The sequence below is a fragment of the Corythoichthys intestinalis genome, chromosome 20 (assembly GCF_030265065.1).
Source record: "Corythoichthys intestinalis isolate RoL2023-P3 chromosome 20, ASM3026506v1, whole genome shotgun sequence".
Classification (NCBI taxonomy): Eukaryota; Metazoa; Chordata; class Actinopteri; order Syngnathiformes; family Syngnathidae; genus Corythoichthys; species Corythoichthys intestinalis.
In genome coordinates, this window is record NC_080414.1 from 38,913,463 (window position 1) to 38,939,917 (window position 26,455).

General features: G+C 40.1%; 1 protein-coding gene across 1 annotated transcript in view; it reads left to right on the plus strand.

The window, feature by feature from the left end:
• Window positions 1-25,014, plus strand: part of LOC130909066 (gastrula zinc finger protein XlCGF57.1-like) — a 30,670-nt gene extending 5,656 nt beyond the window's left edge. Inside the window, exons 2-3 of the mRNA XM_057825144.1 lie at window positions 17,494-17,604; window positions 21,637-25,014. Coding sequence (XP_057681127.1) covers window positions 17,494-17,604; window positions 21,637-23,111 — 1,586 coding nt within the window. The 3' untranslated portion in view covers window positions 23,112-25,014. The remainder of the gene's footprint in view (window positions 1-17,493; window positions 17,605-21,636) is intronic.
• Window positions 25,015-26,455: the final 1,441 nt, after the last annotated feature.

Here is a 26,455-nt window from a genome sequence, read left to right on the forward strand (position 1 = left end):
TCCCGCATTAAAAGTAGTCCGGGCAAAACGTGATGCTTAGAGCTGGCAAAATCAAACGATTCCTCGAGGTGAATAAAATCACTCAGATCAGTTTTTAAACTCGAGTTCAATTCAATTCAATTTTATTTGTATAGCCCTGGATCACAACAACATTGCTAGGCTTTGGAGAGGCAATATGATACACAATCAGAAACAGCAAATGAAGCAACAAAGATGAATAAATAAATTCAAGTCCTGGGTTTCCCAGGAGTTGCTCGAGTATTCGTTTCAGCTCTAGATGTGTGCGTTTGTTTCAACTCCTGTTTTGCCAGTACAACGTATTAGTGACTGTGTGTGGTTTGGGAGGAGGGAGTTTTACAACCAATCGAGCGCTTTCTTTCTGTGACGAAACGCTTAAGTGACGGCAGTGTGCAGCACGGCTGGCTAGTAAACAACAAGCATGGCGTCGGTTGTGTGGGATTTTTAAAAAAATTGTCGGTGGAGAACGCTTCACTTGCAATTTGTAACACATGCAAAGCCTAAGTTCCACGAGGAGGGGAAAAGTCGTCGACCTACAACACATCTTAATAAGCTACTTAAAAGATCACAATCGCTTCGATGGTGTTTAAAAATAGTATGAGGATGTGCGAGCTGCGAATGAAGCTGCCCATCACAGGTTCATCATTCCAAGCCGCCACCACTTTTCAGATGAATGTTTACCGGCAAATTATAATATGGCTGTCCCAAACGACTAATTTTCTCCCGATTAGTCAGCCGACTATTTTTACGATTAGTCGACTAATAATTAAAAAAAAAAAAAATTAAAAATTTTGTTTTTGTTTACTAATTTAGCAGTGAAATTTTTGTTGACGCTTATCAGTTCACAAAAAACATATTGGAACACTTAAATTATTTATTAGAGTACAAATAAACACGTAAATAACAATAATAAATCACAAATAAACAGTGAGTTCAAATGCTGATAGAATTAACTAGTGTAGCATCCCGATTGAAAAGGTGGTCTCTTAAACTGATGGTTTACAACTTTTATTCCATCCTTGATGTAATCACACCGTAAGAGCTACGGTGCACACAAATAAAACAACACAATTAGAACTTAACAAAAACTTTTCACCTTTTTCCTTTTAAACCTTATTTATATATCAATGAATTGCCTTTACCTTAATTTATTACCTTATCATTGACAATCTCTCCCTTGAGTGCAATCACTGTATATACTGTATATATTTATGACCTTTTAACCTTATATAATTTTCTATACCATAAAATAAACCATAACATGAAATAAACCTTTCAGTTAGCATTAAGGACAATACTAATAGCACTTATAGGCCCATTGTCAATGAAACATTATTATTCAGTAAGGCGACAGCACCCTCTGGTGTACAAAAAATGAAAAAAAAAAAATTACAAACTGGGTGACGGCGCATGAGGTGTTTATTCACGGCCGACGTGCAGCCAAGCTTGACATTGAAGAGACAGGACAGAAGAGTGTACCCTCCGTTGTTTCTTTGAAGTAAGTCAATGTTTTGGACACTCTGGTGCGCCTTTTTTGGCTTTGTGCCGCTTTCCCCGCTTGCATACAGAGCATCCGACATTCTGAACTTTCCACGCATATATTTTTCTGAACTTTCCACGCATATATTTTTTTTAACCCTTCATTAACCGTCGACGGGATGTTGTGCTCGTCGACGGATTTACGTCATGGATGACGTCGACTATGTCGACTAGTCGGGACAGCTCTAAATTAGAATGAGATTGCCACACTCGTCTATACTTTGATCGGCAATCATGCACGGCACATAAGTTTCACCACGGACAGTCCTGTCAGCATGCTTGGTCTGACGGTGCAGTGGCTGGATAAGGATTTCGTACTGTACAGAAAAGAAACCTCATGCTTCATTCAAAATGGGTTCACTCACTGCCGTTTATATGGATTCTTATAAGGCAAGCCATTATTGCTTTTTATTCTACCATATTTGATAATGAGGAATGTGCTTTCACTAAATTTATAACTTGTTTCAGTGTTATAGTTATTTACTTTTGGATACTGTGAAGAGTCTTAATGCACTTTTTGTTTCAATTAAATTTATCAACATTTACCTATAAGTATTTCTTTACTGGAATCGTAGCCTTGGCTTATGCAAAGTTTTGTGACTGTTCTAGAGGCCTTATTTTTCTATCTTTGAGTGATGAACCTTACAATGGCAATTGGCAAATATTTGCATTTTAAAGTGTTATTTTTAAAAGTTATTGAGAGGCCTTTTGGTTATTGATAGGCTTGCTGTCCCATAATTGCCAGGTTAAGTTGTTTAATGGACCAAGACCATAACAGTCTCCTGTCCTGTAGCATCAAATGTTTTTATCTGATGACAAAGCACAATACCTGTTGGGTTTATCTTTTTAGTTCTGTGCTCATTGTTCAGGGAACACCTCTTCAATGACACTGACTAATTGATTGTGATTGACTCAAATTATAGTTATTTGAAAAAATAAATATTGGCACTTTATTTGAAGTCGCAACTGTTCTTGTCTTTGTTTTGTTCATTATAATAATGTTCATGTCATAATGAAAAATCTGGTTAGGTCAAAGGCAAATCTATGTTGAATCCACCACTAGTTTTTTTTTAACCTCCAGGGGTTCAAAAACTGCGAATATACATTTAAAAAATTATATATTTATTTTCGGTTACCGGTATCGGCTTTGAGGAGCAGGAAGTTATCGATAACGTTTTTTTAAAAAATGGATATTGTCCACCCCTAAAAAAATATAGGTCCTGGAGGTGGTTTTGAGTAAATACATATTCAGATGACGGTAAAAGAATGTCAGATGAGTAAGGATTTGTCTTTTGATGGGCTGGGCAAGAGCATAAGGAAAATACAGCGAGATCAATCACTGACTACGGCATATTAGGGATGTCCCGATCCAGGTTTTTGCACTTCCGATCCGATACCGATACTGGCCGAGACCGGCCTATCTGAGCATGTATTAAAGTTTAAAGTTATTTAGCCTCCTTACTTTGTTGTCAGACCCATTTTGAAAAGGGTTTTAGTACTCTTGATAACAACTAGCCAGCTGAGTTACTGTAGATGAGTTTGAATAACACACAATGGTTGGTAACAAGAAACTGACTTGTTTATTCAGTGACAAACACAAAACATTATAAATAACACACAGAAATGGCATAGTCAGTCAGTAAAACGTGCAAATAATTTTGTAAACTGTCAGTGGAAAATTCCACAACCCCCCCAAGCTATTAGATGCTTTTAATGTTTCGTGCATTAGTTACAAAAATTGTATAAAAAGCCTCTCAGTTTTAAATATACGACTATTTCAGTATCAAGTTAACATTTTAAAACAGTAAATAAAATACTCAAGTCCCCATTCTGTATCAGCAGCTTTAAACTACATTCAATTAATTAGCGACTCAACTGTTAAAGTTGTTAAAATTGCTCCCGTTATTCCATAATTTCCCTTCTGTCTACTTTGGACATGTGAGAGTTTAAAAACTGTTCTGAAGATAGATTCAAGTCAAGATTTTGCCGATTTAGGAGTATTTTGGATAAAAAGTTAATTAGGTTGGCTTGGAAGGTTCACTACAACAGCCTACAAGGGAAGTCTCCTGCTTTAAGATGGCGGCTGTTTACTAACGCACGTAGTTTTCAATGCACGTGTTGCTAACGCCGTCAAGTCTGTCCTTTTGCATCTAGTTCTATATACATATGATATCTATTAGACAAGCATGACCTTTACTCTCGGGACGCAATGCGGTCCGTTTCTCATTGCGTCCCGAAGACCGCGCTGTGTATTAGTTCCGCTTTACTTGTCATATTTCAATAATCGGAATTTGGATGTTTGTGAATCGTTCTCGAATCTTCCACGGCCGAATCGCTCAAGGATGTAATGACGGCTGGGCATGTTGTACCGTGGTTCTAATGCTGCGTTCAAGAAAAGTGGGGTGTCGGACTTTTCTGATCTCCGACTAGGAAAATATCATTGGAACGCCACTCGAACTGGGAGGTTCAAGTCGCGAAGTCAGAGAAAAAATAACTACCCTGACTTCCAAGTTGTTTCAATCTGACGTCATTGGACAAAATGGCGCTCAAGAAAACGTATTGAATGATAACACAATAATGAAGTAAATCAAGTTTATTTGAGATGCCATGTATTTTTTTCTCATACAGTGAATTATCTTTGTTGTGCTATGTTTTTATATTGACGATCAGCAAAGGATTTAACTAAAAAAAGGCAGTTTACAGTGTGGGCTATAACGCAGCCGTCGTTTTTCCTCTACTATTTGATCGGTAATAGGAAGGCAGGTTCACTGGAGGTCAAAATGTCTTTGGATGGCCAAAATAAAAAACACCTCGTCGCGATCAGCCATCTTTGTTGTTTACATTTGCTTGGAACGCTTTGAGGTCGGACTGGTACCATCCGAGTGGGATAAATCCGACTTCCCACTTCTCTGGAATGCAGCATAAGTGTTGGATGGTGCGTCTTTACTCACGAGAGATAATAGCTCGTCATCCAGAATGAATTCTTCGGCAATGACTCTTGTTATTCCCTGGGCTTTGGGACTGTCGAGTGCCAGTTTGTCACACATAGCAAAGTTTCTGCCAGTGTTAGTTGCGTAAGACCTTTCTTTTTGTCTTCGGTTTTCTTAACATACTCCTTATATTGTTTGTGGTGGTATGTCGCTAAATGCTTGATTAGGTTGGTTGTATTAAAACTTCTTACAGCTTTACCACCACCACGCTTGACTTTATTGTGGCATATGTTGCACTCTGCCTCTTCGTCTTTGTCGTCCTTTAAGGTGAAATGATCCTACACAGCTGACATTTTTACCGATAAAGTCTCGGTAGATTCGGAGACGGCAATGTAGTGTGTTGAAGGTGTGCCTTAAAATGCGGACCGGATTTTAGGGAAACCGAAGCAAAAACTGGAATGGATTATGTATATCGGTGCGCTGGAAAACCCGGACCGGATTTAAAAAAAAAAACTGTATCAGAAGTCTGGATCGGAATTTTTCCGTGTCGGCCGATCCGATACCGATGCACATTTTTTTGCCCATATCGGCCTATATGCCATAGAGATGTCATCGGATCGGGACATCTCTATGGCATATATACTTTTATATCATTAGCCTTATACATTTCAAATTGTGAATGCATGTGTGTGTAAGAAAGTCATAAGTTAAAAGAATAAAAGTAATTTATAAGAGCAAACAATTCCATAATATCACAAATATAATACGGTACCTAATTTAGAAAAGCGCACATTTTCACAACATCAAAAGCCATACATTTTATGTCATTTATTTAATGGGATATTTACACAAAAACTTGATCATGACAAAGAATAATACCAATTTATTACAGTGGACTATTTCACAATGTCAAAAATTCACATGAAACATTCAATTTTTTAAAGCATTTTCTTAATAACGATGTCCTGATCCAATGTCATGATGTTAATACAGTGAAAGCGAATATTAGCCTTGGCAACTTGTAGCGAGCCTCGTTTACAAAGCAAATGACAGTTCACGCCGTTGGCGTAAGTTGTCTTCTTCGATTCCTCTTCGTCGTTGCTGTCGGCCTTGCTGTTGGCAACATCGCCTTCCTTTGCCACAGAATCTGACGGATCGCAAATTTCGGTACAACGCTGGCAATAAGAATTCATTTTTCAGGCATGAAAATCTCTCACCTTTCGGCGAAATTCGCCGTTTTGAAGTCAAAAAGGATGACCTACGTGAATCGTGTAGATCCGAGGAGAAAAATTTAAAGGGGGGGGGGGGGGTCGTTTGTAGGCATGTGCCAGTTACCTTCACGGATTACCATGCTATGAAAACGTCGCGGTTACAAAACCACTAAAATTTTCCGTCATACAGTAGTACGTATTCGTTATTTTTCATGTGTCGAAAATGCAGCCAGAATTAGCTTGGCGCGGCAGCGCTTACCCCTTCCCCTGTTTGATGCTGCGTGTGTCAGTGACGCTATTCCAGCAAACCCAAAAACAAGCACTCCAAACGCAAGGCGTAAATTCTTCAATTTATTGATCTCTCAAATCGTGGTAACTGAAATATACCAAATGAATACATTTAAAACGTTGTACACTCGTATTTTTCCACATGTGAGTAGCTTCAACAGTTTAGCTTCATGAAAAAGTTCGTCAAAAACAAAACACACATTTTCCTTTCAAATTCAATACACAAAGTTACTAAAAACTTACAAAGACGAATGATAGGGCAAGGCTTAGCTAGGACAGCAACTTCATTGAGGTTAATCACAGCCGCTGAGAGAGAAACAAGTTTGTATGCGGGGAGGAAAAAAAAAAAAAAAAAAGAGCGTCAAAGATCGCTAATTGCGACAGATGATCTTGTACTAAGCACAAATTCACATTCGCTGGAGGAGGTAAAGTATCACTCCCAATTGTTTATAGATGAATGCATTTGCCAGCATATTGAATTTAGTGAGTAATGGTTTTCGTTTTCATATTTTGTGGTATGACAAAGTTACTGCCGTTCGTTGCAGCTTGCGTTGAACACTGCCGGAGCGTCCGGTGAAAAAATAGCTCCCGTTAAGGTAGCGTCAAGCTTGTGTATTTAACGGTAATATAAAAGCAGTGTTGTCAATAACGCGGTATCGTAATGCGTAACTAATCTGATTACTTTCTTTCAGTAAAGAACAATCTAACGCGTTCATTTTTCTAAATCAGTAATCTGAGTAAAATTACTTTCCTTGATGCCTGTGCGTTACTATTTTGTTATTGCCCCATAATGTGTGTAGAATGAAGAATACTGTAGTCATGGGAGTGACATCACATGTCACATTTTTTAATCGGGGATGGAACAAAAAGGGTCACGTGTATTACCATGATGCGTGAGCGCTGGGAGTTTGCGGCCAAAACAACATAGCCTTGCTACCTCGCCAGGATGCAATGAAATAGGCAGGAGATATACTACAAACGGCTGCATTTGCACACTGGAAACACAGCCATTACTTCACATTTTTGTCCAGTAAAGATAACAAAAATATCTCCGTGCGCTGCAAACTTTGCGCTGGCTCAAAAAGACTGTCCACCGCTATAAGCATCCAATTCAAGCACCACTTGGAATTACAGCACAACAGGTAACACGACAGCCAGGACTTTTTGATACTGCTCGTGCTCAATCCTCGGTTCAAGCTCAGTTGTTGTTGAGGGTTTTGAAAGCTTAGGTTTAAAGAAATTCTAAATACCCGTCTTGCCTCCTCAGCTGTAGTTTTGGCTAAGCAATGCAAACGGCTGTCTCTAAGGTTCTATAGTCACATGATCTGTTCGAAAAATAATTAGGACCCATTATGAAATACTTTGAAGGATTCCTGTTCATTTTATTCATTTGTGTTGTTTGTTTTATTGCTCTAAAACTTTTAAAACTTTTAACAACATTTTAAGGGCCATATTCAATGGTCTTTATTTTAAAGGGGAAGTTCAGAATTTTTTACATTAGGCTTAATCTTTGAGTTAGCCGGGGTTTAATTAGTCGTTGGAAATGATTTGAACAAATTCTGTGCAGTTTGACAGTTATTTGTTAGTTTCAGGGCTCCGGAGTGGCTAAGCTAGCGCGAGTCAATGGTGGTTGAAATCAACTCCTTCAACTAATTAAACCCCCGTTAACTCGAATATTAAGCCTTATGTGAAAAATTAAAATGGTCAAATTCGCCACATGTAGGACGTTTTGCTGACGGCGAACATTTTGGCAGAACGCCGGAACATATTTCCTCCACACCTTTCTCACCTTTTAAACCCCTGACCCATTTTCATGCCTGATTTTTAATGTTAAAAGTAGTGCTGTCAAGGGATTCAAATTGTTAATCGCATTTTTCATAGTTTACTGGTGGTTAACCAATTCCCCATTACAGTACATCACTCTTTGCTTTTAATAGTGAAAAACCGCAAAGTAGTGTCACCCCCCGCCCCTTTTTTTTTAAACATAATTTTTTTTAGTGTGTATATTTATCAGTAAGTGTATATAAAGTCCTATAAATGCATATGTTATCATTAGAACATTAACGAATAGTGAAACTATAAAATAAAATATTAATAATATAAGTTATGAACATAAAGTAATGCATGAATAATATAACTAATACATACTGTACACTCATTCTCTAGCTTTCAAATGATACGTGTGTGTGTGTGTGTGTGTGTACATATGAACGTAGATGTAAATAGTGTTTACATAAATGTTTTTAGAACTTTTATTTTTATCAGATGCTTATGATTAAAAAATCCACGATGCACTGAGAGTGCGAAAGTTGAGCCGTGAAGTAACGAGGGGTCACTGTATATCATCTAATTTTAATACTACTGCCATATAGCGTTTAAACGATGAATAGCATGCAGTTAACTCGTGATTAATCTCATTTTAATTTTTTTTTTATATCAAAAATGATTATATATTTGAAGTTTCAAATCCACTTATTGGCACAGGAGTTGACCAATGTGCTTAATTCAAATTTATAGTGCATATGACAAGAAGAACCATGTGTATTTCATATTACACGCTATATTTTATGCTCCTGGAGGAAACGGACCATTTGGCTGTATGCGGACGCAATTATTCAACTTTTTGAATCCCGAGCCATGAAAATGTGTGACAGATTGAGGAAGAAGCTGGATTTTACGGACTTTTCCCTTTATTTTTTTCACGTTATGCCAGCCCAGTGTGCTGCATGTTTTACACTCGTGAGAATGTGATCCGTTTTGGGTTTCCAAAAGATGCTGTTCGCTGCGAAGAATGGCCAATACAATTTCTTCCAACAAACGAGGGACTGTTGGATTGACGTGGAAATTTCATTTGATGTCAAATAATTTTTTTATGTCACACGTTCTAATCAAGAAGTGGTTTGCTGCTAGACTAGTTATCCAACCTAGGACTCCCACCTGCTACTGCATCAAGGACTGTCTGATCAACTGACCCCAACACATGAAGCCGGGTCCCCACCTCTTTTCCACCCGCCCGCTCAGCATCGGCTCACTTAAAGGCTTCGTGCCGATTCCACTACTCTATTCACACGACACGCATGACTGCAGCCCCACCCACCCTGAGAACATCATTGTGAATTTGCAGACGACACAATGGTGGTTGGGATGAGCACAGATGTGAACGAGGCGGCCTACCGGGATGAGGTCCTCAGACCCAGTGAGTGGTGCACCTCCAACAACCAGGCAGTGAATATTTCCAAGACTAAAGCCAGGTCTATACCTGATGCATCCGCGTGGTCAGCATGCCTTCACACGGAAAACGGATGTCATTTCAGCGACCCGCCTTCCTTTCCGTGCGGCGCTGGAACATGTCAGATTTCCGCACTGCGCACGTGTCGGAATTTTTTTAAAACTGATGCATGGTATACTGTATAAACTAACTGCCTTTGGCGGAGGCAAGTGGAGAAAATCCATCAACACTTGTGGAAGAACATGGCGGACAAACTCCTTATTGCTGCGGTTCGCGAACATTTGTATAATTCTGCCGATAAAGACCACCAGGATCAACATGTCATAAACAACTCTTGGAAAGAGACTGCAAAACACTTGGAGGGACAAAGAAGCCATCAAATAGTTGTGCACGAATTTAAGAGACGGCTTTGTAAAGGAAAAAAAAAGCGCGAAGGTGAAATAGCGGAGTTGCTGGTGGAGCACCAAATTTACCAGTATTGAATGAAAAGGGCGTGCTCTCCTCATTCATCAAACACCGGGAAACGCAGACAAAATGACAAACTCTGTACATCTCGTTTTCGCGCGGAACGTTCAACGCGTCAGGCAGAAATTTGGGGTGGGAACCTCTTGGTACCTCACAATACGATTTGCGATACAAAGTTCACGATAACAATGATCTCACGATATGGCGATCAAGATTATCATACATTGGTCAGGAAATCCTTCTAGGATATTCTACAAAACAACTAATAAACAGAAAAAAGTTCTATCTTCGTCCTTCTGCTCTAAGTTTATCATGAGTAGACGTCCAGTCCATTTGAACTGGGAGGGTGGCAGCGATGAACACCTCCCTCTTCAGACGGACCGCTCCCACTTCTATGGCCGTCAGTGGCAGCCAATGGCCTTTTCAGGTCATTACCTTTTGATTTTCAGTGACTTCCTGTTGATTTTGGGTTACAGAACAGGAAGTGACCCGGGAATCAACAGGCAATTACCTTTAAAAGCCCTAAAACGTACAGAAAGTAAATGTCCCAAACATCTGAAAGAGGGACTGTGAATGTTCTGATTTTGGCGTTCGTTCATTAGCACTTCCCAGTCTTAATGGATTGGGCGTCGAGTGCCGTCAATGGCAGCCATAGAGTTAACTGAAACACTATTATGGTGGAAGATTTTGGTAACAACTTTTGTTGGTTCCTTTTGTTTTTTAAATTTTATTTTAACATTTACACCTTTTAAAAAGGATATCTCGATTATTGGCTTGAGCTTATCGATAAACTTTTGGTATGGAAAGCATCACGATATAATACCATTTCGGTATTTTGTCACACACACCCAAAATATATATATAAATATAAACGATATCGATAACTTCCTGCTCCTTAAAGACGTTACCGATATGGATAACCGATAATAAATATTAGAGGTGCACGATAATCATAATGGGAATTATGACGTCATCCTAATAAATCCTATAACAATATATTTTATCGGGCCTATTAATAATATTTTGGGCACGGTGTCTGATTGGGACGTGTGCGTTTGTTTCCGCTCCTGTTTTGCCAGTATGCAAAGTTTTGTTACTGTTCTAGAGGCCGTATTTTCCTTCACTGAGTTTTAAACACTTCTATGGCAATTCGCAAATGTTTGCATTTTACAGTGTTATGTTTACAAGTTCTTGAGAGACCTTTTGGTTATTGATAGTGTGACCGCACACGAGGTAGGCCAGGCCAGGAAGGAGCTTGAGATGCCAAGGTGTCCAACCAAACAGTTCTTTATTCAGAAAAAACAGCTGCTTTCCCCAAAAGAAAAAGGCCAAAATGTGGCACAAGAAGTAACGAAGCAAACAATCAACTAAAATGTCTGAAAAAGGGCAACTTAGGTCTGGTCCCATCAAAATACTTTCTTCCAAGTTTTTCTGTCAGTCTGCTTCCGCCTCTCCCTTGGCTTCATCTGGTCGTCTCTTATATTGTCCTCCAGGCCAGCTGCAATTAAGTGGCTTAAGCAGCCACACCTCGAGGCGTGCGGCATGCTAGGAAGCGTAGTCTTTGGGCTGGCGGCCATTTTGACTGGATTCTTCAGCTCTGGAAAAAGAATGTAACGGCCCTCCACCACCTGTCCCCGCATGATGTCACATTAGGCTTGCTGTTCTATAATTGCCACGTTAAGAAAGTTGTTTCATGGACCAAAACAACAAAAGTCTCTTCTCCTGTTGCACCAAATGTTTTATCTGCTGACAAAGCACAATATTTGTTGGGTTTATGTTTGTTTTACGTCAGTGCTCAATGTTCAGGGAAACACATCGTCAATGATATTGACTGATTGATTGTGATTAACTTAAATTATATTTATTTGAAAAAAAAATAATACGGGCACTTTATTTGAATTCAAAACTGTTCTTGTCTTTGTTTTGTTCATTATAATAATGTTCATGTCATTATGAAAATTCTGGTTCGGTCGAAGGCAAATCAATGCTGAATCATCCACTAGTATTTTTGACCTACAGGTGTTCAAAAACTTAGCATGGTACCCACGGGTTATTAAAAGTATTAAAAAAGCATTGAATTTAGTTTTCCATTATTAAAGCTATTAAAAGTATTAAATTAGCTGTTGTAAGTCTGGAATTTTTTCACCGTGGTCTTAATTTTCAAGAACATCTCTGCAACCTAAATTATATCCGTGACGAAGTTTTTTTTTTTTTTTCTTAAATCCATAACGAAGATGACGCATAGAATTTTTATGATGCACTGCACTACAAATCGAAATGCAACTTGTGCCACCACAACCGGCAAAACGGAGAATCCACCCACCTCTGCATCGGGAATGTGTCCGTTTGTCGGTGGAACGAAAACCCTGCAGGCAGAAGTATTGTGGATTCTGAACACCAAAACAGACCACCATTCATATACTTCAAATGAGTCCATTGGTGATCTGTTCGGATATTACGTAATTTTTGGTCGGCATCGGCTGTCACAATGTTGGTCATATTGCGTTTTGTTCCAGAGGGAGCATTCCTGATGTCGTAACTGTCTTTTGTAACGAATTTTCAGTTGGCAGAAAAAAAAAACCGCGCATTTTCTTAATGTTTAAATAGTCTGCATATTTTTATGATCATTATAAATGCATTTACACAATTAAATAACGCTGGAAAAGTTTGTTAAACATAATGTTGGTCAAATCGTGTTTTTTCCGGAGGGAGCATTCCCGACTTCGTAACTGCAGCCAATTTAAGCTCATCAAGAGTTTAAGATTGAGGTAAAATCGGGCCTGAAAAATCCAGCCCGACCCGAACTGGTCTGCGAGTATTAAAGCCCGACCCGCGTTTTGTGTGATAACATTTGTGATGATGTCTGCATAAAAGCCTGTCTTTTGTAACAAATTCTCAGTTGGCAGAAAAAAACCTGCACATTTTCTTAATGTTTAAATAGACTACATATTTTTATGATCATTATAAATTTCTTTACACAACGAAATAACGCTGGAAAAGTTTGTTAAATATAAACAAACATGCGGTTTTGCGTGTGTGTGTTTAAAAAATTCTGACATTTTATAATGTTACTTTAGACGTGTTTTAATTGTATCTTCAATATATGTGCATTCTTTTGTCAAACACTTAGTAATTGAGGTTAAATTTGATGTTCAGCTTTATTTAATATTATTCAATATGATGTAAATAATGGGTGCAAGAAAAGTATTAATTTTCAGTTGAAATGGCATTAAAAAAGGTCTTAAAAGTCTTGAATTTAGATTTATCAATTCTGGGGGGACCCTGCTTAGGTGAATAAACATTGAAAAATTATATATATATTATCGGTTATCGTATGGGTATTGGCCTTGAGGAGCAGGAAGTTATCGGTTTAAAAAAAAAAAAGGATATCGTGCACCCTTAATAAATATATAAATTTTAAATGTATATTCAGTTTTTGAACCCCTGGTGGTTAAAAAAAACTAGTGGCGGATTCAACATAGATTTGCCTTTGACCTAACCAGATTTTTCATGATGACATGAACATTATTATAATGGACAAAACAAAGACGAGAACAGTCTCGACTTCAAATAAAGTGTCAATATTTATTTTTGTCAAATAAATATAATTTGAGTCAATCACCTACAATTAGTCAATGTCATTGAAGAGGTGTTCCCTGAACAAGGAGCACTGAACTAAAACATAAACCGAACAGGTATTGTGCTTTGTCATCAGAGAAAAATATTTACAGCAACAGAAGAGAAGACTGTTGTGGTCTTGGTCCATGAAACAACTTTCTTAATCTGTTAATTATATGACTGCAAGCCTATCAATAACCAAAAGGCCTCTCAATAACTTACTAACACGGTAAAATGCAAACATTATACTGCATAGTAAGGTTCACCACTCATTCCTCACTATCAAAAATATGGTAGAACAAAAAGGATTAATGGCTTGCCTTATAATAATCAATATAAACGCCAGTGATTGAACCCATTTTTAGATAAAGCATGAGGTTTCTTCTCTGCACAATGCGAAATCCTTGTACGGCCACTTCCTGTCAAGACTAACATTACACGTCCATATGTCCGTGGTGAAAGTGGTGCATGGTTGCCGATCGAAGTATGGAAGAATGTCGCAATCTCATCATACTTTGCCGGCTTGGAATGATGAACCTGGACTCCAGATGACGTCTTCGATGAGTGAATAGGGTTGGTTGTTTAGCGCCATAATTTCTGTGATCATGTTTGTGATCGCTTTAGCCCTCGGTCATCTTTGTGAAACTTTTCAAAGGCCTCGTTAAACGGTACAACCTAACAACTTTTTTAGCTGGCGTTGGAATTGGCTGGGCGGCTCCGTGCGCAGCTCGCGCGTCCTCGTACTCTTTTAAAACGCCATCGAAGCGATTGTGATATTTTAAGTGGCCTATTAAGATGCGTTTTAACTCGATGCTTTTTTCCCCTCGTCGTGGAACTTCGACTTTTCATTTGTTACCAATTGCGACTGAAGCGTTTTCCAATGACAACTTGAAAAAAATCCCACTCTACCGACGTATTAGCCAGCCGTGCTACACACTGCCGTCACTTGAGTGTTATTTCACAGAAAGGGAGCGCTTGATTTGTGGCACAACTCTGTCTTCTTAAACCACACACAGTCACTGATACATTGTACTGGCAATACAGGAGTGGAAGCGAACGCACACATCCCAATCCACCGACACCATGCCAAAAATATTACACTGTATATTACGGGACCTATTAGTAGTGTTGTATTTATTGGGATGACATCATAAGTCCTATTATCGGTCCAATAATTATTGTGTACCTATAATATAAACCAGCCTTAAGGAACTCATCCTGGACTTGCGATGTCAGAAAACCAACCCTGGCCCCCTGTTAATCAACAGCAAAAGCATGAAGCAAGTGGCATCCTTCAAATTACTTGTGGTTCACATCTCTGCTGACCTCTCCTGGGCAACCAACACCGCTGCACTGTTTAAGAAGGCGCAACAAAGACTCCACTTCCTGAGAATGCTTAGGAAGTGGACTCGACACCATCCTGTTGGTGACCCTCTACTGCTCAGCCATTGAGAGCCTGCTTGCCTATGCTGTGTCAGTCTGGCACTCAGGCCGCACAGAAGCAGATAGGAAAAGACTACAGAGGGTGATAAAAATGGCACAAAAGGTCATCGGCTGGCCGCTTCCTCCTTTGTTCACTATCTACAACTTTTCGTGCCTAGGAAGAGCAACGAGCATCATAAAAGGCTATACACACTAGGGCTGAACAATATTGGAAAAAACTTACATTGCAAATTTTTGGGGGTTTGCAATACAGTATATTGTGGTATATACACTCACCGGCCACTTTATAAGGTACACCTGTCCAACTGCTCGTTAACACTTAATTTCTAATCAGCCAATCACATGGCGGCAACTCAGTGCATCTAGGCATGTAGACATGGTTTAAGACAATCTCCTGCAGTTCAAACCGAGCATCAGTATGGAGAAGAAAGGTGATTTGAGTGACTTGGAACGTAGCATGGTTGTTGGTGCCAGAAGGGCTGGTCTGAGTATTTCAGAAACTGCTGATCTACTGGGATTTTCATGCACAACCATCTCTAGGGTTCACAGAGAATGGTCCGAAAAAGAAAAAATATCCAGTGAGCGGCAGTTCTGTGGGCGGAAATGCCTTGTTGATGCCAGAGGTCAGAGGAGAATGGCCAGACTGGTTCGAGCTGATAGAAAGGCAACAGTGACTCAAATAACCACCCGTTACAGCCAAGGTAGGCAGAAGAGCATCTCTGAACGCACAGTACGTCGAACTTTGAGGCAGGTGGGCTACAGCAGCTGAAGACCACACAGGGTGCCACTCCTTTCAGCTAAGAACAGGAAACTGAGGCTACACTTTGCACAAGATCATCGAAATTGGACAATAGAAGATTGGAAAAACGTTGCCTGGTCTGATGAGTCTCGATTTCTGCTGCGACATTCGGATGGTAGGGTCAGAATTTGGCGTCAACAACATGAAACCATGGATGCGTCCTGCCTTGTATCAACGGTTCAGGCTGATGGTGGTGGTGTAATGGTGTGGGGAATATTTTCTTGGCACTCTTTTGGGCCCTTGGTACCAATTGAGCATCGTTGGAACGCAACAGCCTACCTGAGTATTGTTGCTGACCATGTCCATCCCTTTATGACCACAATGTACCCAACTTCTGATGGCTACTTTCAGCAGGATAATGCGCCATGTCATAAAGCTGGAATCATCTCAGGCTGGTTTCTTGAACATGACAATGAGTTCACTGTACTCAAATGGCCTCCACAGTCACCAGATCTCAATCCAATAGAGCATATTTGGGATGTGGTGGAACGGGAGATTCGCATCATGGATGTGCAGCCGACAAATCTGCACCAACTGTGTGATGCCATCATGTCAATATGGACCAAACTCTCTGAGGAATGCTTCCATCACCTTGTTGAATCTTTGCCACGAAGAATTGAGGCAGTTCCGAAGGCAAAAGGGGGTCCAACCAATTACTAGCATGTTGTACCTAATAAAGTGCCCGGTGAGTATATATTGCAATATTAAAATCAGAAGAATTTTCACCAGATGACTTAAATAGCTCTGTTTGGCAAGACTTTGTTTGATTCACCATGTTTTTGTATTAGTGTATTGCGATCAGAATTTTAGTGTATGAATGATCTTTATTCAGAAATCTCACAATGGGTCCATTGCACACACACCAACAATTTGAAAATTATATCATACATACAGAAACATGGTAAAAACGCGATAGCGCTAATGCGCACATCGCGATGGCGATATTCAAATGATATACAGTGCAGGCCTAATACACACCCCAGCTTCCACTTCTTCAACCCGTTGTCCAATGGCAAGCGCTACAGGACCATAACAGCCAAAACAAACTCTGGGAGTTTCTTTTCAAGAGCTGTCACCATACTCAACTCCAGTTTGAATGGAAATGTCACGGTCATTGCACTGCTAATGCCATTAAATTGTCACATGCATCTCACTAAGTAAATTGTTCTCAGACATCTGTCTCAATCTGGGTACTGCATAGGCAATATTTGCTCTGTTACAACAATATTGATGCACGATTTTCATCATATCAGGTCAACCATCTGCCTCCCGTTATGAATACTGTAAATTGTCATATATGCACTGTTGCACGCCTGTACATTACGACTTGCTGCTTATCACTTATTCACTTCATTCCCAATTTGTGTACACTGGAACCTGTGTTTTTATACTTTTGCTTTTGTTTCATGTGGTGCATGTTATGACGAAGCTTTAGCTCTTGTCTACAATGACAATAAAGGCTTTCTATTCTATTTTCGCTGTGATTGGGCTGAAGACAGTCTTTCCCCATCTGGCAACCCTGACCACAACACAATCACGTCACATCCCTACATTTGCAGAGCTTGAAAACGTAAGTTGCAAAAATTTGCTCACAAATTTACACTTTGGTATATATTGCTCTGTGGCCATCTTTACGGTGGCAGCAGTAGGACGGGAGTTCAAGTCCTCATGTCTACTTCCGCGCTGTCCTTTTGCATTTGTGTTGCGGGCCATTTTCATTCGTGTTGCGGGCTATTGGGGTTGGTTTGCATGGCTATTTGCAATCGTGCTTTGGCCAATTTCCATGCCTGTTTTTTTTTTTTTTTTTTGCGAAGCTTCTGGAATTGGCACTCTTGTTGTGGCAATTTGCATTTTGTGCTTTTTTCTTTTTAACGGCGTTTTTTACTTTGCAGTTTGCCTGACACAAGTTTGCAAAAGAAGAAATAAGACTTGTTTGTGGTCTTGGTCTTGCAGATGCCAGCCAAGCTCATCTTCCTGAGCACCAGGAGTCTGCATGCTTCGAGGAGGAGGAAGAAGCGTCATCATGCATCAAGGAGGAGGAGAAAGAGTTCATACACCTTCAAGGTCATCTCAAGCGTTTTTTTTTCTTTCAGATGAGGCAGAAATTAAATATAGTAACTTCTCATGAATCCGGAAATGTTATTCAGTCTAATATAGCATTTTTATCAAATCACATTGTTTGATTTTTGAAGAATTTATTTGCAAATCATGGTGGAAAATAAGTATTTGGTCAATACCAAAAGTTCATCTCAATACTTTGTTATGTACCCTTTGTTGGCAATCACGGAGGCCAAACGTTTTCTGTAACTCTTCACAAGCTTTCCACACACTGTTGCTGGTATTTTGGCCCATTCCTTCATGCAGATCTCCTCTAGAGCAGTGATGTTTTGTGGCTGTTGTTGGGCAACACAGACTTTCAACTCCCTCCACAGATTTTCTATGGGGTTGAGATCTGGAGACTGGCTAGGCCGCTCCAGGACTTTGAAATGCTTCTTACGAAGCCACTCCTTTGTTGCCCTGGCTGTGTGTTTGGGATCATTGTCATGCTGAAAGACCCAGCCACGTCTCCTCTTCAATGCCCTTGTTGATGGAAGGAGATTTTCACTCAAAATCTCTCAATACAAGGCCCCATTCATTCTTTCCTTTACACAGATCAGTCGTCCTGGTCCCTTTGCAGAAAAACAGCCCCAAAGCATGATGTTTCCACCCCCATGCTTCACAGTGGGTATAGTGTTCTTCGGATGCAATTCAGTATTCTTTCTCTTCCAAACAGGAGAACCTGTGTTTCTACCAAAAAGTTCTGTTTTGGTTAAAGCTGACCATAACACATTCTCCCACTCCTCTTCTGGATCATCCAAATGCTCTCTAGCGAACCGCAGACGGGCCTGGACGTGTACTTTCTTCGGCAGGGGTACACGTCTGGCAGTGCAGGATTCCCTGCGGCGCATTGTGTTACTGATTGTAGCCTTTGTTACTGTGGTCCCAGCTCTCTGTTGGTCATTCACTAGGTCCCCCCATGTGGTTCTGGGATTTTTGCTCACTGTTCTTGTTATCATTTTGACGCCACGGGGTGAGATCTTGCATGGAGCCCCAGATCGAGAGAGGTTATCAGTGGTCTTGTATGTCTTCCATTTTCTCATAATTGCTCCCACAGTTGATTTCTTTACACCAAGCGTTTTACCTATTGCAGATTCAGTCTTCCCAGCCTGGTGCAGGTCTACAATTTTGTCTCTGGTGTGCTTCGACAGCTCTTTGGTCTTGGCCATAGTGGAGTTTGGAGTGTGACTGACTGAGTTGTGGACAGGTGTCTTTTATACCGATAATGAGTTAAAACAGGTGCCATTATTACAGGTAACGAGTGGAACCTCGTTAGACCTCGGTAGACCTCGTTAGAAGAAGTTAGACCTCTTTGACAGCCAGAAATCTTGCTTGTTTGTAGGTGACCAAATACGTATTTTCCACTCTAATTTGGAAATAAATTCTTTAAAAATCAAACAACGTGATTTTCTGTTTTTTTTCCACATTCTGTCTCTCATGGTTGAGGTTTACCCATGTTGACTATTACAGGCCTCTCTAATCTTTTCAAGGAGGAGAACTTGCACAATTGGTGGTCGACTAAATACTTATTTGCCCCACTGTATATTAAACGTGTGGCCAGCAGGAAAAGTCTTGATGGTTGTTAGTGCTCGCGCCTACGGTCTCTTCTTTCGTCCATTAATCAGAAATAAACAATGGATGCCAACTACACTACCGTTCAAAAGTTTTGGGTTACCCGGACAATTTTGTGTTTTCCTTCAAAAGTCTCACTTTTATTTTTCAAATGAGTTGCAAAATGAATAGAAAATATAGTCAAGACATTGACAAAGTTAAAAATAAGGATTTTTATTTGAAATAATCATTTTCTCCTTCAAACTTTTGCTTTTATCAAAGAATGCTCCCTTTGCAACAATTACAGCTTTGCAGACCAATGACATACTGGCTGTTAATTTATTGGGGTAATCTGGAGAAACTTCCAGAAGCCAATCCAACTTGTGGGATTGGTTTGATGGGCACTGTCAAGCTGCCCCCCAACAGCTCAATGGGTTTGAGATCTGTTGACTGTGTTGGCCACTCAATTACAGATAGAATACCAGCTGCCTGCTTCTTTCCTAAATAGTTGGAGGTGTGCTTTGGGTCATTGTCATGTTGTAGGATGAAATTGTCTCCATTCGAGCGTTGTCCACAGAGTATGGCATGGCTTTGCAAAATGGACTGATAGCCTTCCTTATTTAAAATCATGTTGACCTTGTACAAATCTCCCACTTTGCAGCACCAAAGCAACCCCAAACCATCTCATTACCTTCAGCACGGTTGACAGATGACATCAGGCATTCTTCCAGCATCTTTTCAGTTGTTCTGCATCTCACAAATATTCTTCTCTTTGATCCAAAGTCCAAACACCTCAAACTATGATTCGTCTGTCCGTAACACTTTTTTCCAATTTTCCTCTGTCCAATGTCTGTGTTTTTTGCCCATATTAATCATTTCCTTTCATTAGCCTGTCTCAGATATGGCTTTTTTTTTTTTTTTGCCACGCTGGCCTGAAAGCCAGCAAGTCGTGTCTTCACCGTCGACATTGACACTGGCGTTTTACAGGTACTATTTAATGAAGCTGCTAGATAAGGACCTGCCAGGCACCTATTTCTCAAACTCTCTTATGACTCTTATGTACTTGTCTTCTTGCTCCGTTGTGCAGCGGGCCCCCGCTTCTCTTTCTACGCTGGTTAGATCTTGTTTGTGCTGCTCTCTGAAGGGAGTGGTATACAGCGTTATAGGAAATCTTCAATGTTTTGGCCATTTTTCTTATGGAATAGCCTTCATTTCTAAGAACAGATTGTCGAGTTTCACGTGAAAGTTGTCTTTTTCTGGCCATTTTGAGAGTTCAATGAAACCCACAAAGGTGATACTCACTAGCTCAAAGGAAGATCAGTTTTATAGCTTCTCTAACCACTTAAAATGTTTTGAGCTGTGCCAACATAATTGCACAAGGTTTTCTAATCATCTATTGTCCTTCTAAGGGAACTAGCAAGCACATTGTACCATTTGAACACTGGAGTAATGTTTGCTGTAAATGGGCCTCTCTACAAAACTACGTAGACATTGCATTAAAACTGGACGTTTGAAGCTAGAATAGTAATTGACCACATTAATCATGTATAGTGTTTAAAAAAAAAAAAAAAAAATTAGTTTAATGACTTCCATTGAAAAAAACTGTGCTTTTCTTTCAAAAAAGAGGAAATTTCTAAGTAACCCCAAACTTTTGAACGGTAGTGTATATCACTGGGGACGTATACATGGACACTTTTGTCTGGACTAAAAGCCTGAGTCGAAATAAAAATGCTTCATGTGGACACCCCATTCGGAATATTGTGACCCGATCCAGCTTTTTCGGCTCATTATTCCATTCCGAACGAGAGGGGTGGTTTATACAGACTGATAATCCGATCGGCGCACATGAAAACACTTTATTCCAAAATTTTGGAACAGACAGTCCTTACTAGACATGTGACGGTTACCGGTTTCAAGGTATACTGCAAAATTCTTGGCTGAATCCAAAAGGCCGAGTAATGCACATATACACAATTATTTTTTGAAAATGAATTTTATTTCATTCTTTTCCAATGAATGTCCTTTGCCTTGGCCCTATCCTGAGAAACCCTCTCAAAGCCTCCACCAAAGAAGGAGTCTATATGCTGGGAGCGACATTTTTATTGTTTCTGTGAGCTTCTCATACCAGTCATATTGTTCAACATGTCTGTAGGATAAGTAGCGGATTGAACCTGAGGTGGAAAAATTCTTTGGCCTAGTGGGACATTTGAGCCGAGCAGATTTTACAGACAGCAATCCGAGCATCTATCTTTGAAACCTCAAAATACTTCCAAACCGCAGACATGTTGGCTGTGAGGCTTTTTAAAACCCCGCGATGCACTGAATCCATGCAACGCGAACTGCGAAGTTGCGAAGGATAACTGTACTCATCTCCTACAAGTTTTGCACAAAGAACAGATTGGCCGATGATGCCATATAATATTTCAATGATTTTCTTGTGTCTTGCAGGTTTCAGAAAATATTTTGTTGTTGAGCGGCAGGAGCCACAATATCCTGGCATTTTAGAGAATGTTGAGCTCCCCCAAGTCAAAGAGGAGGAACCAGAGCCCTGTCAACAGAAGGAGAGAGAAGAGCAACTTCCAATCAAAAAGGAGGAAGAAGAGCTGCCATACGTTAAAGAAGAGGAAGGTATCACCTGGTGGACCGGTAAGCCCTTGAAGAGTGAAGATGGTCCGAGTGAGGCCAGCAGAGGGGCTGAGCCTCCGAGTGGCAGCAGCAGCTCAACGGAAGAATTGCAAGTGGGCAGTTTCATCGCTCCACTATCTGATAGCGAAGACGCCACGTCACTCTCGCCTTACAGTGATGATGGTCATAAACATGATCACAATGATGAAAAACGATGCATCTGCCCTCTGTGTGGGAAAACCTTTGCTAATAAGTATAATTGTCGAACGCATATGAGGAGGCACACTGGCGAAAAACCTTTTGTCTGCTCAGTTTGTGGAAAAAGTTTTGTTCAGACGGGAGACTTAACAAAACACACAAGAACCCACACTGGTGAAAAACCTTTTGTCTGCTCAGTTTGTGGCCAAAGATTCGCTCAGAGGCAACACGTGGAGCAACACACAAGAACCCACACTGGCGAAAAACCATTTTCCTGCTTAGTTTGTGGTAAAGGATGCAATCGTAAGGAACAATTGAAACAACACACAAGAGCCCACACTGGTGAAAAACCTTTTTCCTGCTCAGTGTGTGGTCAAGGATACAGTTGCAAGAGCTCCTTAAAAATACACGAAAGAACCCATTCTGGCGAAAAACCTTTTTCCTGCTCAGTTTGTGGTGAAAGATTCGTTCGAAAGCGACAATTGAACTTGCACACAAGAAACCATACTGGCGAAAAGCCTTTTTCCTGCTCAGTTTGTGGTAAAAGATTCCCTGAAAAGCAACAATTAAAACAACACACAAGAACCCATACGGGCGAAAAACCTTTTTCTTGCTCAGTTTGTGGTCAAAGATTCAGTTGCAATTTCACCTTACAAACACACTTAAGAGCCCACACCGGAGAAAAGCCTTTTTCCTGCTCAGTTTGTGGTCAAAGATTCACTAAAAAGGAAAACTGGAAAATACACACAAGAACCCACACTGGTGAAAAACCTTTTTCATGCTCAGTTTGTGGTCAAAGATTCCATTGCAAGAGCAGTTTAAACAAACACGCAACGACCCACACTGGTGAAAAACCTTTTTCCTGTTCAGTTTGTGGAAAAAGATTTGCTCAGATGGGAGACTTAACAAAACACACAAGAACCCACACTGGCGAAAAACCTTTTTCTTGCTCAGTTTGTGGTGAAAGATTCCGTTTCAAGTGCAGCATAAACAAACACACAAGGACTCACAGTGACGAAAAACATTTTTCCTGCTCAGTTTGTGGAAAAACATTCATTGAAATGCAAACCTTAAAAAGACACAGAAGAACCCACATCTGAGAAACCTTTTCCTGCTCAGTTTGTGGTCAAAGATTCAGTTGTTAGAGCTCCTTAACCTATGTCTTGTGTTAGCTTTCTGTTGCTTTCCCCGGTGTTCGGGTCGTTTTTGACCCGTGTTTTCAATCTGCCATAGAATACAATCGAAAAAGAAATATTCATGATCCAATGTGTTTCTTCTTTCTTGGTTACGTTTTTAGGTTTCCTTATCCATGAAAAATTGGTTGAAATATTCTTCTTGTAACCATTGAGGGAATCTCTTTTGACAGAATACTCATTTTCAATATAAAAAAAATGCCTCCCATAAATCTCAAGAAAATTACAAAAATAATTAAATTGTTGCCACGCTACCAGACTATTCCTGAGAGATGATGGAACATATTGGTTAAATGTTCATAGTTGTATATATTTTTATTCTAATACTAATAAATATAGTAACATACAGTGGGGAGAACAAGTATTTGACACACTGTCGATTTTGCTGGTTTTCCCACTTGCATAGCATGTAAAGGGTCTGTAATTTGTATCATAAGTTCTCTTCAACTGTGAGGGATGGAATCTAATACAAAAAAACAGAAAATCACGTATGATTTTTAAATAATAAATTTGCATTTAATTGCATGAAATAAGTATTTGATACATCACAAAAATCAAACTTAAACAGAAACCTTTGTTTGCTATTGCAGATACCAAATGTTTCCTGTAGTCCCTGACAAGGTTTGCACACACTGCAGCAGGGATTTTTGCCCACTCCACCATGCAGATCTTCTCCAGAGCCTTCAGGTTTCGGGGCTGCTGCCGGGCAACACGGACTTTCAGCTCCCTCCATAGATTTTCTATCGGGTTCAGATCTGGTGACTGGCTAGGCCACTCCAGGACCTTAAGATGCTTCTTACGGAGCCACTCTTTAGTTGCCTTGGCTGTGTGCTTTGGGTCGTTGTCATGCTGGAAGACCCAGCCACGACCCATCTTCAGGGCTCTCACTGAAGGAAGGAGGTTATCAGCCAAGATCTGGCGATACATAGCCCCATCCATCCTCCCCTCAATACGGTGCAATCGTCCAGTACTCTTGGCAGAGAAGCAGGCCCCAAAAAAATGATGTTTCCTCCTCCATGTTTCACGGTTGGGATGGTGTTCTTGGGGTTGTACTCATCCTTCTTTTTCCTCGAAACACAACGAGCCGAGTTTAGACCAAAAAGTTCAATTTTGGTCTCATCCGACCACATGACCTTCTCCCATTGCTCTTCTGGATCATCCAGATGGTCAGTGGCAAACTTCAGACGTGACTGGACATGCACTGGCTTCTATGACGGCGTAATGTGTTTCCGATGGTTTTCTTCGAGACTGGTTCCAGCTCTCTTCAGGTCATTGACAAGGTCCTGCCGTGTAGTTCTGGGCTGATCCCTCAGCTTCCTCATGATCAGTGATGCCCCACGAGGTGAAATCTTGCATGGAGCCCCAGAACGAGGCAGATTGAGCGTCAACTTGAACTTCTTCCATTTTCTAATAATCGCTCCAACAGTTGTTACCTTCTCACCAAGCTGCTTGCTTATTTTCCTGTAGCCCATCCCAGCCTTGTGCAGGTCTATTATTTTATCCCTGATGTCCTTACACAGCTCTTTGGTCTTGGCCATTATGGAGAGGTTAGAGTTTGTTTGTTTGAGCATGTGAACAGGTGTCTTTTATACAGGTAACAAGTTCAAACAGGTGCAGTTACTTCCGGTAATGAGTGGAGAACAGGAGGGGTTCTTAAAAAAGAACTAAGAGCCGAAATATTTACTAGTTGGTAATGTATCAAATACTTATTTCATGCAGTTAAATACAAATTTATTATTCAAAAATTATACAATGTGATTTTCTGGATTTTTGTATTAGATTCCGTCCCTCACAGTTGAAGAGAACTTATGATACAAATTACAGACCTCTACATGGCTTGCAAGTGGGAAAACCAGCATAATCGGCAGTGTATCAAATACTTGTTCTCCCCACTGTATGTGGTTTTAGGGTCAATTTCGACCCATATATATTTACTTAGAAATTAAAAGGGGTTGGGCGGGGGGGCACCTGGTAATTTCTCTGTGGTTGATTTGGCTTGTTGAGGTAGGGCTAGCAGAAAATTATCTACTTGATTTTGTTTTGTTGAATTCCACTTTTGATGAATGTGGGTCCACAACACAAATGCATCATATGCAGGACATATGTTGTAAAAAAAAAAAAAAAAAAACATTGACCATCTCTTGGCATTTCCTAGACAGGTGTCAGTGGCAGTCAGTTTGCCGGGGGTGGTCTTTGGCACCTACACCTTTCACCCTGGCACCTACATACTCATTCATTCCTCTAGAGCAGGGGTCATGAATTAAAATTCCTCTGGGTCCGAAATTAAAAAATTACAACAATCTCGGGTCCGGAAATATTTTTAATGCTTCTTTTTTTCCCAAAAATACAATCGTATCTTTACGTGGCCATGCTGATAATTACAACATTCAAAAATGTAAATAAAATATTAAAAATAAATTTATAGTAATAAATAATACTTAATAATAATTAATTAGTAATAAATAATAAAGCGATCGTATTGAGCCCTTAATTCTGCTATTTTTTGAGAACAGATGGCAGAGTTCATAGGGAAACTTTGCGAAAAAGCTGCGTGCTTCATTTCATAGTGCCTTTTCAAATGGCTGCTTTTTACAAGCGCTTCCGTTGTTCGGCCATTCCTTACTAAGCGGCGAAACATCTACACAACGCTCAGCGCTCTTGCGCAAGCATCCGCACACATGCGCACATCGGTTAGAAGCGGCGAGTACTCACTATTTTTGTTTTTATTTAGTTTTTTAGAACCTTTTCATTACCTGAAAAATACTTTTTGCATGTATTATTACCCTCTCATACGTTTAACCATTGTGGTGTTTTGTGTTAGCTTTGAAGCAGACATTAGTCACGTAGCGTATTTAAACCATCCTTATTTGGTATAACTGCATTTAAGTATTTTCTTAAGGCATTTTTTAGTACGTTCTGCCTGTATGCATCCAAACAAAACAAGTTTAGCGCGCACAGTAGTACTTTGGGTGTCAAATTCGACTAATGTAGTACGTTTTGCCGATGTAGCAGATTTTGGCAGAACACCGTCTCAGAACATAGCGGTCTTGTGCTGCCGCCAGGTAAAATGAACAAAAATGTGTTGGTCTACTTCTCCTAAAACACTCTGTTTTCTGCATCAATCTTGCGTAGTTTTGAGCACGCCATTTGCCGTACCTTTTCGCCTCTTCCTCCAACTTCATTCGGCTCAGTTTTTGGCTATCACTCCGCGGAGTCTGGAAAGCGAGTGTGAGACATGCTGTTCTAAAAAT